Consider the following 13,451-nt stretch of genomic DNA (forward strand, 5'->3'; position numbering starts at 1 on the left):
CATACTGACGCTATAGTTTTAGTTGGATAATGCACATTCTCCTGACAGTCCTCTTACAGTATGAATTAATTGAGGTATCAATAGCTGCACTTACATTGCTGTTTCTGAAAGCAGGTGGTTTTTTTAGTATGCCACATTTGTACTACATGGCCCACCTGTTATTAAATTTTGGAGAGATTCCTTGTTTGAGTTATTGATTTCCTAATTATAAACTAAGGCCTATGAAATTACTCCATCCTACAAAAGAAATTTATCTTTTCACTTGGATTAGCTTAGTTTTATACTTCATAAAGTGAGGCTGTTGAAATACTAATAGTACAATAACACCATTTATGTGAATTTAGTGGTGTGAGAGTTAGGGAATTAACTGTGTGTTTTACATATGCAGTACAAACATTGAAACAAAAACATTTAAGCTTCTACCTAAATCACATTAGTTTATTATTAACTAGAAAGGTAGTTTCTCAAGTGCTTAATTGAACCTGTACTGATTTAACAAAGAGTACCTTCTACTCCATAGTCTTGATTTTAATATGCCATAAAAATAACATCTTCCTCTGACACACAAATGCAGGGTGGGAGAATGGGTGCCATAGACATTGGGTGTTAAGAAATTACTATTCAGAGATTTTTCTTTCTGTTCAAGAGTCAGTTGGTTGTCTTGGTTGAAGTTTGAATACTTTACAACTTTTCAGAGCTTTATTTCCAGCATATAGTGTCGGTGCTTTCCAGACAACAAAATAAATACTCTTGATATTTAACCCACATTTCAAGCCAGTATTTTGTTTCTATCACATTTGTTTAAACATTCCTGAGTTTGCACATTTTGTGTGGGTTCATCCACAGTAGTATATCGTGATAGCTAGCATAAGGATATAGAACCTGTCATTGGAGGAGTGTACTCACTGTGAAAGTCATAATACTGTACAACTTTGGAACTAGACGGAGTCTTTGAAATCATCTAGTCTGAGTTATTTTATACATGAGCACCATGACCCAGAAGGCTTAAGTGACATGTTTAAGGTAAAATAAGTTGAGAGCCAGGGCTCGAATCTTAGCGTTTGACTCCTAGCCTAATGCTACACTAATACTGCATCTTTCCTCACTATTACGGAAGTCTTAGGTGTTAAACAGAAATAAGATAAATAACTTTTTCTAGGCTTTGAAAATCCTAAGAAATACAGAAGAAACAAAATAACTTTATTTGGTAAAAGCAATTCTAAAGTATCAAAACAATTAATTTTACAACGGACTGGGAGCATAATTGTGAAGTCTAATATTAAGACCACTATGCATCTTGGATTAAAAGAAGAAGAAAACTTGCTACATGATAACATTTTTCAATCCAAAGTTCCAATGAAGTGTTACTCAGTTTTGGTAATGAAACTGCTTCTAAATAGTGCTTAAGAACTTTTCTCTGAAATTTAGAGTTTATGTAAGGTATTAACTACTAGTTAAATATTTTCAGATTTGAGTCTAGGTGAATTTGGGTAAAGTTAAGAAGAGCCTGAATCATTACCTTTTCTTTCCTATCTTAAAAATTATACCAATATTATGTCAATGTTAACTGAGAGTTGAATTTTTGTTTTTTACGTGGGCTCTTTTGAAGTTTTTACTGAGGAAATTTCAAACATGCACAAGAGTATAATGAATCTCCATGCACTTTTAGGATTTATGTTCTAGATTATTTGTATTTTTTGCTTCCTTTTGAAAAATATTCTACTTGCTTTATAGTCACGATGTTTTTTCCTAGTACCTCGAAGAGTATAACAAATATGAACCAAGTTAATTATACCACCCAAGTAGTAGTTCTGATAGGACGTCTGGTGTAGTAGATGAGTTATTAGATTCCAGTTATCCATTTTCTGTCATTCCTCATTTTTTTAAATTTTCTGAAGTTGAGACATGATTACAAAATAATGAAACCAATGCTGTTAAAGTTTTCCTCTCCTTCACTTTGTGGGTTGGGGATCAGGGATGATGGAATTCTAGTTGTCTCAAGGGGTGATGCCAAATTATTAAAATAAAATTTTATTGAGCTTAGTTTAAAATTTAAAATTTTTAAATTTTAGAAGTTTTAAAATTGAGCTTAGTTTAGCTCTATTCGTAAGAGAAAGTTGGATTGCCAAGTCAAACAATTAGGAATAGACCCTTCCCCCTTCCAAAATGTTAGTTGCTCTGTATGAAGGGACGATGTTCCTGTAGGCCGCATAGACTCTGTAAGATCAGGTAGATAAGCATACTCCTGTAGCATGTTAGTATTGTGCATCAAACTGTCACTTGGGATTAAGTATTCAGAAAATCCAGGAATGTTTTCATTGAAGGGGACGTTTGTGATCATGTAGTCTAAGTCTACAAATTGCTCAAGTCTTTTCTGCATCATTCCTGAAAACAAGTCTTCTGCTCACAAACATTTTTAGTGCTACAGTATTCACTCCTCACATGATTCTCTTTTCCAATTTTAGATAGCTCAAATTTTCAGCAGGTTCTTTGTTATATCAGAAATCTGCTTCTTACAACTTGTCCTGCCCTCTGGACCGTGAGAGATTAAGTCTTTGCTCCCTTCTGCATGGCAGCCCTTGAAGTATCTGGAGACTGCTGTCATGTGTTCTTGACACCATCTCACACCTGTAAACACACAGGATTTCTGCACGTGGACCGCAGCCACAATACTGCACTACCGAGTGCAGAATCTACACTTACTTTTCAGTGTCCTTTCTGAGACTGTTCTTGGGCTTCTTGGAAAAAGGAAATTAAGAGAAAGTAATTAGTATTTTTAAGGTTAAAATGGGCATAGATCTAGTGTCAGGAGATTTACTACTCAAAAGGTTGTGGTGTTGGGTCCATAGTTAGGAAAAACACACACTTATGGAATCGACTATCCTGCAGCATTGAGAAATACCGTATATTGTCCACCTATTACTCAAGTGTATGCAGGTCAGCATAATTTATACACATTTATCGTTCTTTTCTGGTATGAAGTACAGCACTCAACTTATGGATTGGGATTAAAATAACATTTCAGCACCAGGAATACATGAATCTAAATGAGCCCCTGGGTTACTGATGTTTATGCATTTGACTCCAATTGAAATAGAGCCATTAAAATCCATTTATTTAATTAATGAGCATATACTATATGCATGCTACCATAGATAGAAGAATGTTTTTACAAGATATGACCCATACCCTCATGCTTCTTAAAGTTTAGTGGGGAACATAAGATATTTTCACAAACCTCAGGTGTTGGATAATATGGGAAAAGAGTCATGATAGTATTAGAAGTATAGTTTTATCCGTGTAGAATTAGAAGCAGATTGCTTAGGACTAGCTGGAATGTAAATGAGAAAGGTTGAAAATAGAGAATCAGTAAGAATACTGAAGTAGATTTTACCACGAAGAATAATACTCTTAAAAAGAATCCACTTTACAAGTTTCAGTATGCTTAGGTTTGTTTTACCTTCTTGATTTTAACATCAGTAGCTCACACATTATACTTACTGTGTATCAGGTGTGTTCTAAGTAGTTCATTTAATCTTCCCGATAACCCTAGGGGATGAATACCGTTTGTTCCATATTTTACAAATGAGTAACCAGGGTACGAAAAGTTAAGTAAACCTGCCCAAGGTCATGTGTTTTGTATGAGCTAGAGCTGGGATTTTGAACCTAGGTTATTTGGCTCCAGAGTTCATGTTCTTAACCACTATATTAAACTGCCTCTTTTTTGTGTTAAAAGTAATATCAGCATGGATGTAATAATGTCTTCCTGAGCTATGATGAGAGAATTATAAAGTTTTTTTGAGAGAGGAGAAGGGTGTGGGTAGAAGGAACTAATTTAGGTACTCAAATTCATTTTACCATTCTTCTTTAAAACTGTCCATATAGATTATAGATTTTCAATGTATCATACATTTAACAACAGAAAAATTAAACCACAGTGAATAGTTCAAACTGTAAATGGGTTGTAAGATGTATACTAGGTCATGTAAAAACAACATGGATGTAGGGAGTTAATACTGAGACTTATTCAGGAGGTAAGATCTGTTTTCAGTTTTCAAATATAGCGCTGATGGACAGGAAATGAACCCCTGAGTACACGTAGCTTAAGAAAAAGAATATTAATATTTGTGTTAAGTCCCTGTGTATCCCGTCCTGACTGCATTTGACTTTGGTTTTTAATAAATGAGATAAACCCCTTTGCAAAGATCTTTTGGTTCAGCAGTGTGTTTTTGAACTCTGTGAAGACGTATTTACAAAGTCTGAGTGTTTGAAAAATCTCTGATGCTTTTTATTGGAAATAATTTTACTTATTAAAGTAAAATTGGCAAATCACATAGTTTATGATTCATGGACCTAATTTATTTGTACAGTGTTTTACAAAACATTTCACAAAATCCTGTCTGTTATCTCCAAGATGAAAAACAGACATACCCAGCTTCCTTTAAAATAGCCTGTAGCAAAATAACTCCTTCCACTAACAGCATATTTTAGTTATTAAAAGCACTTCACGCACATCTCACGTAATCATACAAAGGACCATGTGGACCCATTTTACGTATGGACGCCTGTTTTCTCTATCTGTGATTCCTTATTTTGAGGATGAGTTTATTTAAGGCTCTTTTCCTTCTGCTCTCCTGAAAAGACTGGATCATGGTAGGTTCTCCTATGTAAATAATTATCTGAGTATATTGTGAGAGGAGAGAAGAGTTAATATTTATGTCTAAAGCACATTACTTGAAGAAGTTATTGTAGTAGGGTCTTGAAGTATTCATGTTATATGGTATGTTAACATTTTTACAGAAATTGTTTTAGATTTTTATATTGGACTTTGTTCTTCCTATCTCTGCAGTTGTTTTAAATATTGCGCATACCGAAGACAGATTTGTAGCTTTCTTGGGATGGCAGAGCTGCACGCTGATGCTGTCATTCACTGTTTTAATTAAGAGTCAAAAGCAATTCCCAGACACTCTTAAATATAAAGATTCCATTTTCTCACAGCAACAAATCACTGATTAATAATTTAGGCAGTTGAATTTCAGAAAGAGCTTTTGCATCTTACCATTTGTTGAATATTCTGTAGTTGTCTGCTTCAGTTTATTTTGAGAGAGGCTGAAATTTCTATTTGTGGATGAATTGGTTACCTTCTTATATTGTAGAGCTTTGCAGCTAATTAGGTCTTTGATAGTTTTTAAGTTAAATTCCAGAGCTTTGGAAAGAGCTGATAATATTAGTTAAGTAATATGCTTTTGGTTTTTTCATTTTTAGTGGGTAGATTCTGTAATAAAAGTATATGATTAAAATATGGTATCCTCGGGGCCGGCCTGGTGGTGCAGCAGTTAAGTTCGCATGTTCCGCTTTGGCAGCCTGGGGTTCACGGGTTTGGATCCTGGGTGTGGACATGGCACCACTTGGCAAGCCATGCTGTGGTAGGCGTCCCACATATAAAGTAGAGGAAGATGGGCATGGATGTGAGCTCAGAGCCAGTCTTCCTCAGCAAAAAGAGGAGGATTGGCAGTAGTTAGCTCAGGGCTAATCTTCCTCAAAAACAAAACAAAACAAAACAAAATATATATGGTATCATCAAAAATAAGTTATTTGTCAATGAGGGAGGTTAAGTACCAAAACAAATATTGTCTTTTTTTCATAGTCACTTTTTTCTTTTACTCACTTTTTTGTGATATACCAGAAAATCATTTTAAAGTTTGATTTAAATCGTATCTCAGAAATTTCTAAGAAGCACCTACTTTAGTTATAAAGAGACCAGAATAAGAATTTCTGTTTAAAGTAAGAAATGGTAATTTTTCGGGTCATTTATCCTTTTTTTTACAGATTGTTTCATAGAATAGTCTCAGTTTCAGCAAAGCTCACTATTGAATCTCTCAAGGCTGATCTGCTGAGGTCTCTTGCTGTTCCTTCCCCTTGAGTGTATTTTAGTCTAGTTCTGTTGGAGAGAACTTTACCTGCTTAGCATGGTGTTAGAATATCACCAGATGTTATTTGGATTAGTCCGGTGAATTGTATCTGCTTTAACTTGCTGCTGCTGTTAAATATTGCGTTGGTCTCTAGGGAACACCAGAAAGGCCCAGCCACCACAGGGCACCTATGGTGCCTTTGAGTAGGGTAGGTAGAACTCCACAGCCCAGTGTGCTGCTTTATTTTTTTACTTTATTTTTTTGCTGAGAAAGATTTTCCCTGAGCTAATAGCTGCTGCCCACTTTCCTCTTTTTGTGTATGAGCTGCTGCCACAGCATGGCCACTGACAGACAAGTGGTGTAGGTCCACACCTGGGAATCAAATCCGGGTCGCCAAAGTGGAGTGTGGCAAACTTAACCACTAGGCCATCGGGGCGGGCCCTGCTGTGCTGCTTTGTTACAGCCCTCCCCAACTAGCGTGTGCCCCTTTGTCTGTACAGTCATGCGCTACACAATGATGTGTTGGTCAATGATGGACCACGTATACGATGGTGGTCCCATAAGGGTATTACCGTAGAGCCTGGGTGTGTATAGTCTATACTGTCTAGGTTTGGGTAAGCACAGTCTATGATGTTCACACAGTGACAGAGTTACCTAATGACACACTTCTCAGAACATATCCCGGTTGTTAGGTGACGCATGACTCTACTTCTGAACTGGCAAAAGTAAGGATATCATGTAGAGATCCAGTTTAGGATACATAGTTTAAAAAGTGGCTGAGTTGTTGCTGTTTTCGGGCTCTATACATATTTTTCTCCTTTGTAAGTTAAGTATTCAAAAGTTGAAGGTTGAGCATTCTCTGCAACCAGCATCACCATCTCCCTTTGCCTGTCAAAGGGTATGGGAGTCCCCACTCGGTTTCCAGGTTTGTTTTGTCAAAGGTGGAAATTATAAGTGTTCTACCACATTAAAACAATTAAGAAATACTGAGGGAAATCAACATGAATGCAGAACCGAGGAATACAAAGGTGAGTTCTAGAAACTCCATACCAGGGAGCTCAATATTTTATCTCCAAAACACATTTTCTGTAATTAAACAAAAGTAATCTGTGAGGCTAGGAGTCATCAAATGTTAAGAGTAGTTACTAGTTCTTGATCTTGTCAAGCCTGATGACTGCCTTTTCTAATGAATACTTTGTAACCTCTGCTCTTCTGAAATGAACTAAATTGATAATGGCTGCTACACATAAAACTTTCTTTTTTAAGATTTTATTTTTTTCCTTTTTCTCCCTAAAGCGCCCTTGGTACATAGTTGTGTGTTTTCAGTTGTGGGTCTTTCTAGTTGTGGCACGTGGGATGCCGCCCCAGTATGGCCTGATGAGCAGTGCCGGGTCGGCGCCCAGGATCTGAACCGGCGAAACCCTGGGCTGCCGAAGCGGAGCGCACGAATTTAACTACTCGGCCACGGAGCTGGCCCCACATAAAACTTTTTTAGAAGGTACCAGTGCACACACATACAGGCTCTGAGAAGAAAAATCTTTTTTTTCTTTTAAGGATTGGCACCTGAGCTAACATCTGTTGCCCATCTTTTTTTTCTTCCCCTCTTCTTTTTCTCCAAAGCCCCCCAGTATAGTTGTATATTCTAGTTGTAGGTCCTTCTGGTTATGCTGTGTGGGACGCCGCCTCAGCATGGCCTGATGAGTGGTGCTAGCTCTGTGCCTGGGATCCAAACTGGTGAAACCCTGGGCCACCGAAGTGGAGCACTTGAACTTAACTACTTGGCCACGGGGCCGGCCCCTGAGAAGGAAATCTTTACACAATGCTCATGAAGGGACATTACTGCTTTCACTGAGGACCAGGGGTTTGGAATAAGTCGTGCTGAAACAACCCTGATTTTCTAGAATTACTGGAGAGGGTCAAGGAAGTTGTAGCCAAACCATAGGCAGTCTTTTGAACTAATCTGTGGATTGTGGTAAAGGATCTTGGCTTTATAGCTGCATGATTGAAAGGTCACTTCCAAAGTTAAGTTTTCATTAGAACTTTGTTACCTTTGAGGCAAGTACGTAGAGTGTTGTATGCTGCAAGATTCTGTACTTGGCCTCTGTCCTGTTTAACATTTTTTATTAATCTTGATGGCTTGCCTTGCAAATTGATTTAATCAGGGGATTAAAAACTACAAGCAGAAGTTCTCTAGATGTCAGGGTTCAAAAAGATTCTGTGATGTTAAACTTAATGAATAGAAACTTAATATGTAAAATTTTAAATAGAGATAAATGTAAAGTCGTGCACTTAGATTTTCAATCTCAATTCTAGAGTTTATAGACTGGTTTATGAGAGTTCGTATAAAAATAACCCTGGGTTTTAGATGATTAGTGTGAATTCTTGAGGTGTTGTGTCCTCCCCCATTTAGTAAAAACAGATATTCAGAATGGTGGAGCTTAATTATCCAGGGGAGATGATGAGAATGGGAAAGGGTCTGGAAATCATGAGGAAGAGTAGAGGGAAATTTAGTATTCAGCGTGGATAAGAGACTTAAGAGAAGTTTAGTCATTCTCACATATGTAAAGGATTTTATATGAAAGTAGTACTTATAGTCTATGGGTCTAGTGTGTAGGAGGTGGCGAGGATATAGGGCATCATATTTGGATTGGATTATGGAAATTTTTTCCTGCAGAATGGTAAGAGAATGGACTGTTGTGTGAGCTGTTAGGCTTTTTGTTGCTGACATTGTGCTGTGTTTAGCTTGCCAGCTGTCAGGAAGGCTGTAGGAGGCATTCCCTTTCCAGATAGCTGGTTCACTTTGACAGTAACCTGGGCTAGTTGTCTGTTAACTGCAGTTTCATGTTTTAGGGCAGACCCAAAAGTCTGACAGTCAGGCATGCAGGCACATTCATTACAAAGGGCGAAGGGGTAGGGTGCATCCCACGAAGACGTGTTGCCAACTTCTGCTCTAAAAATTTCTTTGGTGAGACATTAGATCATTTTATTAACCCTATTGTTTGAAGTAGTGAATGGAGCCTCAAAATCACCAAATCCTTAAAAATTTTTTTAAATATTTACACTTTTGAATTATATACACACATATACAGAAAAGCACACAATTCTTATGTGTACAGTAATATATTTTTACATATTTACACACCCATTTAACCATCTCTTACATCAAGATACAGAATGTTTTCGGCACTCTAAAGGTTCCTCCTGCCTCTTTCCCACCTAAGCCTTTTAGTAGATAGTTTGGACTTTCAAGGATATTTTCATTGAATTGTTTTTCCTGTTTCTCTACTCTTTTTCAAGTTTACTTTGTTATTTTTTGGTTTCTGTCATCTCACTTCCTTGTGTAGAGCTGTCATAATTTCCTTTCCTTGATTTGCATCCATGCTCTTTTGAAAGTAATGTTTTATTGTTTTTTTCTGATTAGCTTTATTTACTAGTTTCTTGTTACTAAAAGCAACACAATAAAAGTAATATATAAAGAGAGAGTATTGTGTATTATTACAGTCATAGGCTCGGGAACCTGGATGTTAGTCACCGTTTTAGCCCTTAGCAGTTGTGTGACACTGGGGCAAGTCACACTACTGTGTGTGTGTCCTTATCTGTATAATGGGGATTAATAATAGTACTGACCTCACCGAGTTGTAAGAATTAAATTGGTTAATTTATGAGAAGCACTTAACTAGTGTCATAAAGAGTGTTCAATCAAAGTCATCCATTATGTCCTTTCCAAAGCTGATTTCAGAGCCTGCTTCCATATCTCTGCCTGTTTAAGGATACAAATTATTTCAGAAGTGTATTTTACTTTTCTCGTTTATGTTTTTCAGCCATTGTCATTAGTTAGTACAGTAGTATAGGTTTTTATTTATAGGTAGTCCATAAATATGACCACTTGTCTAAACAAAGTTGTGATTTTCTAATGTTTTCAGATGTAAAAAATTCCATACTTAGCATTGGCCCTTTTGAGACTTCATACGGAAGCATTTAAAGATTCTATTTTAATTGTTAGATGAATCAAATATTTAATGATTACCTACTGTGATCAAGGTGCTGTGCTTGGTTCTCTTGCTGGTATAAATTCACAAGACATGGCCTTGTCCCTTAAGCAGCATTTCCAACATTTCCCTAGTTCTTTCATTTCTTCAAATACGTTTTGTGAACTGGCTAAGTACCGTGGTGAACAGGAATGCTGAATACACTGAAAATCGAGTTTTCACAGCTCATCACACTGCAGCAGACTGTGGTCGTTGGTATCCAGACTTTCATCAGGACAGCCTTTATTTTCATCTGGGGGAAGAACAGGTTTTTTCCTATTGACCAAATTTAATCACAATAATTAATTTCTGACTCCATTTAGTAGTAAAGTTGGGTGATCTAGTGATACCTCTGGTAACTGTCATTTCTGTTTGTCATCCTTGATGATTATGTGATCACTGGTACGTTAGGAGTCTTGGGGAAAGTATATCCTACATATTTTTTGTCACAATAGACAAGACTTAAATACAGAAATCTAATGTCATCTGTTTGGGCTTCTTGATCACCCTCTGTCCCCATCCCATCAAACTTGCCAGCTGACAGCAGACGGGCTGGTGTGTAGCCTGTTCTATTCCAGAAGTCTCTGGTGGTGTTTGTTGCAGGGTGGGTGCTAAATCCTTGCCTAGGATCTAGCAGATATGGGCCGGACTAATAAAGTGACTGTAAGAGCAAACAGGATGATATTAAAGGAGATATTAGGAATTAAAGAGCATTGTAAGTTTAGTGATTTCTGAACTTAAATCCTGCTTCTTTCTTGAGGTTATATGGTACAGGCCCAGTTTTAACGTTCTTTCTGTAGACCCTGAATGTTAAATACTTCAGAAGTTTGCTGTTCTTAATATTTTATATATGTTTTGTAATGGTCAAATCAGATCATTTAGTTTTCAGAAATTTATGGAAACTTTTATTTACGTCTTTTTCAGGTGTATTATCAATCTGATTTTTGAGAACATTTTTACTTTTGTAGATATACTATTTTAATGTGCCATGCAAATAGAAACTACCAAGAGTCTTCTGGGTAAAAATAAAATGTTTATTAAAACAATTCTTCAAGAGTATTTTCTAGGCATTTTATTCGATTTGTTAATTCTAGCAGAGAAATCATTAAATTAGTTACTATAAAATTCTTTAACTTTTTGAATTAGCTGTCTTTAATGTAGTTTTTGCCTTTATATTTTGGACTCTTTAAAAAAAAATCCGTTCTCTCACAGTGAGGAAATAAGATATGACACAGTTCTGATTTAGGAACTGGACGTTAGAGATTAGAGCCCATGAGATGATAGATATTTGAAGGGCTCAGTATGGTAGAGGACAGTCTCAGCCCTGGAGGAGGCATTCCAAGGACTGTGGTTCTTGTAAAGGATAAGGCTGAGCGCGTTGGTGTATAGACTGTAAAGAGAGATTAGTCGACATTGTGGTGTTTCCTTCATCATTATTTTAGAATCACATTTGAATTAAACATGTGCTGAAATTCACCAGGCAATGAATGTGTATTAAAAAAAATTTTAGGAGAGATTTACAGAGGAGGTCAGCTTTAGTGGAAAGGTCAGTCTTCATATTAGATTATTTTTAATACCCTAATGCAAATGAAGGTGAAAGGATATAAACTTAGGAAATGTAACTTATGAATATTTAGCCCATTGTTCCCTAAAATATTTGTTAATACCTCATTTACCACATGGACTCAGGGAGACCACAACTTCCTTCTCTTACTGTAAGTTACATAGGCATTACTTGGTATAATATATATCGTCTTTGAACAAACTTTTAAGTATTTCTTAAAAAACTGGTTCTCATTGTTATATTGAAGTCATGGTTTTGAAGTGCCTGATGACATCAGAAAATGAGTTTAAATCATTGCTCCTTCTGCTTGTTGAATAACCACGTTTTCATCATAAAAAGTAAGTGGTAATGCCTATTTAACAAGGGAAATCAGATTGTAATACGTGTTACACAGAGAGAGGGCAGTGGTGGTGAAAATGTTTCTCTCTCACACAATGCAGAAGTCTCACACAATGCAGGTTCCTAAGAAATGATGCGCCTTTGAAGACAGTGCCTTTCATGTTTGCAGTCTCAGACTGAAGCTGCAAACCTTTACATCTTCCAGGCCAGGCACTTGGGGAACTGGCGTATACTTACCCCTTGTCCCCACCCCCTAGACATGAAAGTCTTCCAGTTTTATCTGGAAGGTATGTAATGGGTGATTTTCTTTCATAGGCTTTTTAAAAAGCTGATTTTATAGTTGACAATTAACCAAGTGTTTTCTGCCTTTTCTTTGGGACAGAGAGGGGCTTCTTTTTGATGATTATTCCCCTCAGGTTCTTCACGACTCCTAGTTTTTAACTTTTGTGTTAAACATATAGATTAGCTTTGAAATATATGTTTTTTTGACAAATTGCTCATTTTAGTGTCTATAGTAGATTGGCTTGTGTTGTAGAAACTTGTTAGTTCTAAGTTGGCATTTTTGGTTTTCTGCCTTTGTTTGGAAGTGACTAATACTTAGAAAAATAGCATTCAGCTGCAAAGTGGGAGATTTTGCACGTTAAAAATATCTTTCAGTGAAAGTACATGTGAAAATCTTGCTTCATTTTATTCTCGTTTTATTCTCTCTTTATTCATTCATTTCTTTATTCTCATTTTCTTCTCATAGCTAACCTGTTTCCCAAATTTTCCCTAGTTATGATGCGCGCTATTGTTTAAAAAAAAGTTACCCTTTTCACCTTATCTGTATACCTTTGGCTTTATTATCGTTAGGTATGTTCTTGGAGTCTTTGTTTTAAAATACTTCTGAATCTGAGTGTAGCCCAGATCCTTGAGCATGCCTCTGATTGAAGTCATTCTTGGTGAACTACTCCTTCTCCTAATCAACTTGGCTAGATAGGCTTCTCCTACGCCTTAACAATTTTTCATGTGATTATCAGTAATGCTTATTACTTTATCTGAACTTTTCAACATGTTTTAGCATGGTCTTGACATTAAAAGCAAAATGGAGGAAATCTTATACCAAAGTCATCCAAAGCTGCCCGCCCTGTGAATTATGAGATGTGTATTAATAAGTCATATATATATATATTTTTTAAAGATTTTATTTTTTCCTTTTTCTCCCCAAAGCCCCCCGGTAGATAGTTGTGTATTCTTCGTTGTGGGTTCCTCTAGTTGTGGCACGTGGGACGCTGCCTCAGCATGGTCTGACGAGCAGTGCCATGTCCGCGCCCAGGATTCGAACCGACGAAACACTGGGCCGCCTGCAGCGGAGCGCGCAAACTTAACCACTCGGCCACGGGGCCAGCCCCTAATAAGTCATATTTTAGAGTCATTTTGTAACCCTAGGACTTCTAGTTTATTTTCATTCCACCATTAGTATTTACAAGTGTCAGTACACTTCAGAGACCACCAGGGACACACTTGTAGTTGAACAAGTTGGATTCTTTGCTCATTTCAGCAAAGTACACAGACAGTAGAGAACCCTGGGGTGTCTCAGTTGTTACAAAGATTGTATTATAGGATTTG

General features: G+C 36.8%; 1 protein-coding gene across 10 annotated transcripts in view; it reads left to right on the forward strand.

The window, feature by feature from the left end:
* Nucleotides 1–13,451, forward strand: part of WDR33 (WD repeat domain 33) — a 96,795-nt gene that overhangs the window by 42,065 nt on the left and 41,279 nt on the right. For 2 of the 10 annotated variants that reach the window (XM_070579481.1, XM_070579482.1), the window contains one exon: nt 2,466–4,336. The exons of the other annotated variants lie outside the window; for them this stretch is intronic. In XM_070579481.1, coding sequence (XP_070435582.1) covers nt 2,466–2,551 — 86 coding nt within the window. In that variant the 3' untranslated portion in view covers nt 2,552–4,336. Of the gene's footprint in view, nt 1–2,465; nt 4,337–13,451 lie in introns of those variants that run through there. 10 annotated transcript variants of the gene reach the window in all.

The sequence above is a fragment of the Equus przewalskii genome, chromosome 17 (genome assembly GCF_037783145.1).
Source record: "Equus przewalskii isolate Varuska chromosome 17, EquPr2, whole genome shotgun sequence".
Lineage (NCBI taxonomy): Eukaryota > Metazoa > Chordata > Mammalia > Perissodactyla > Equidae > Equus > Equus przewalskii.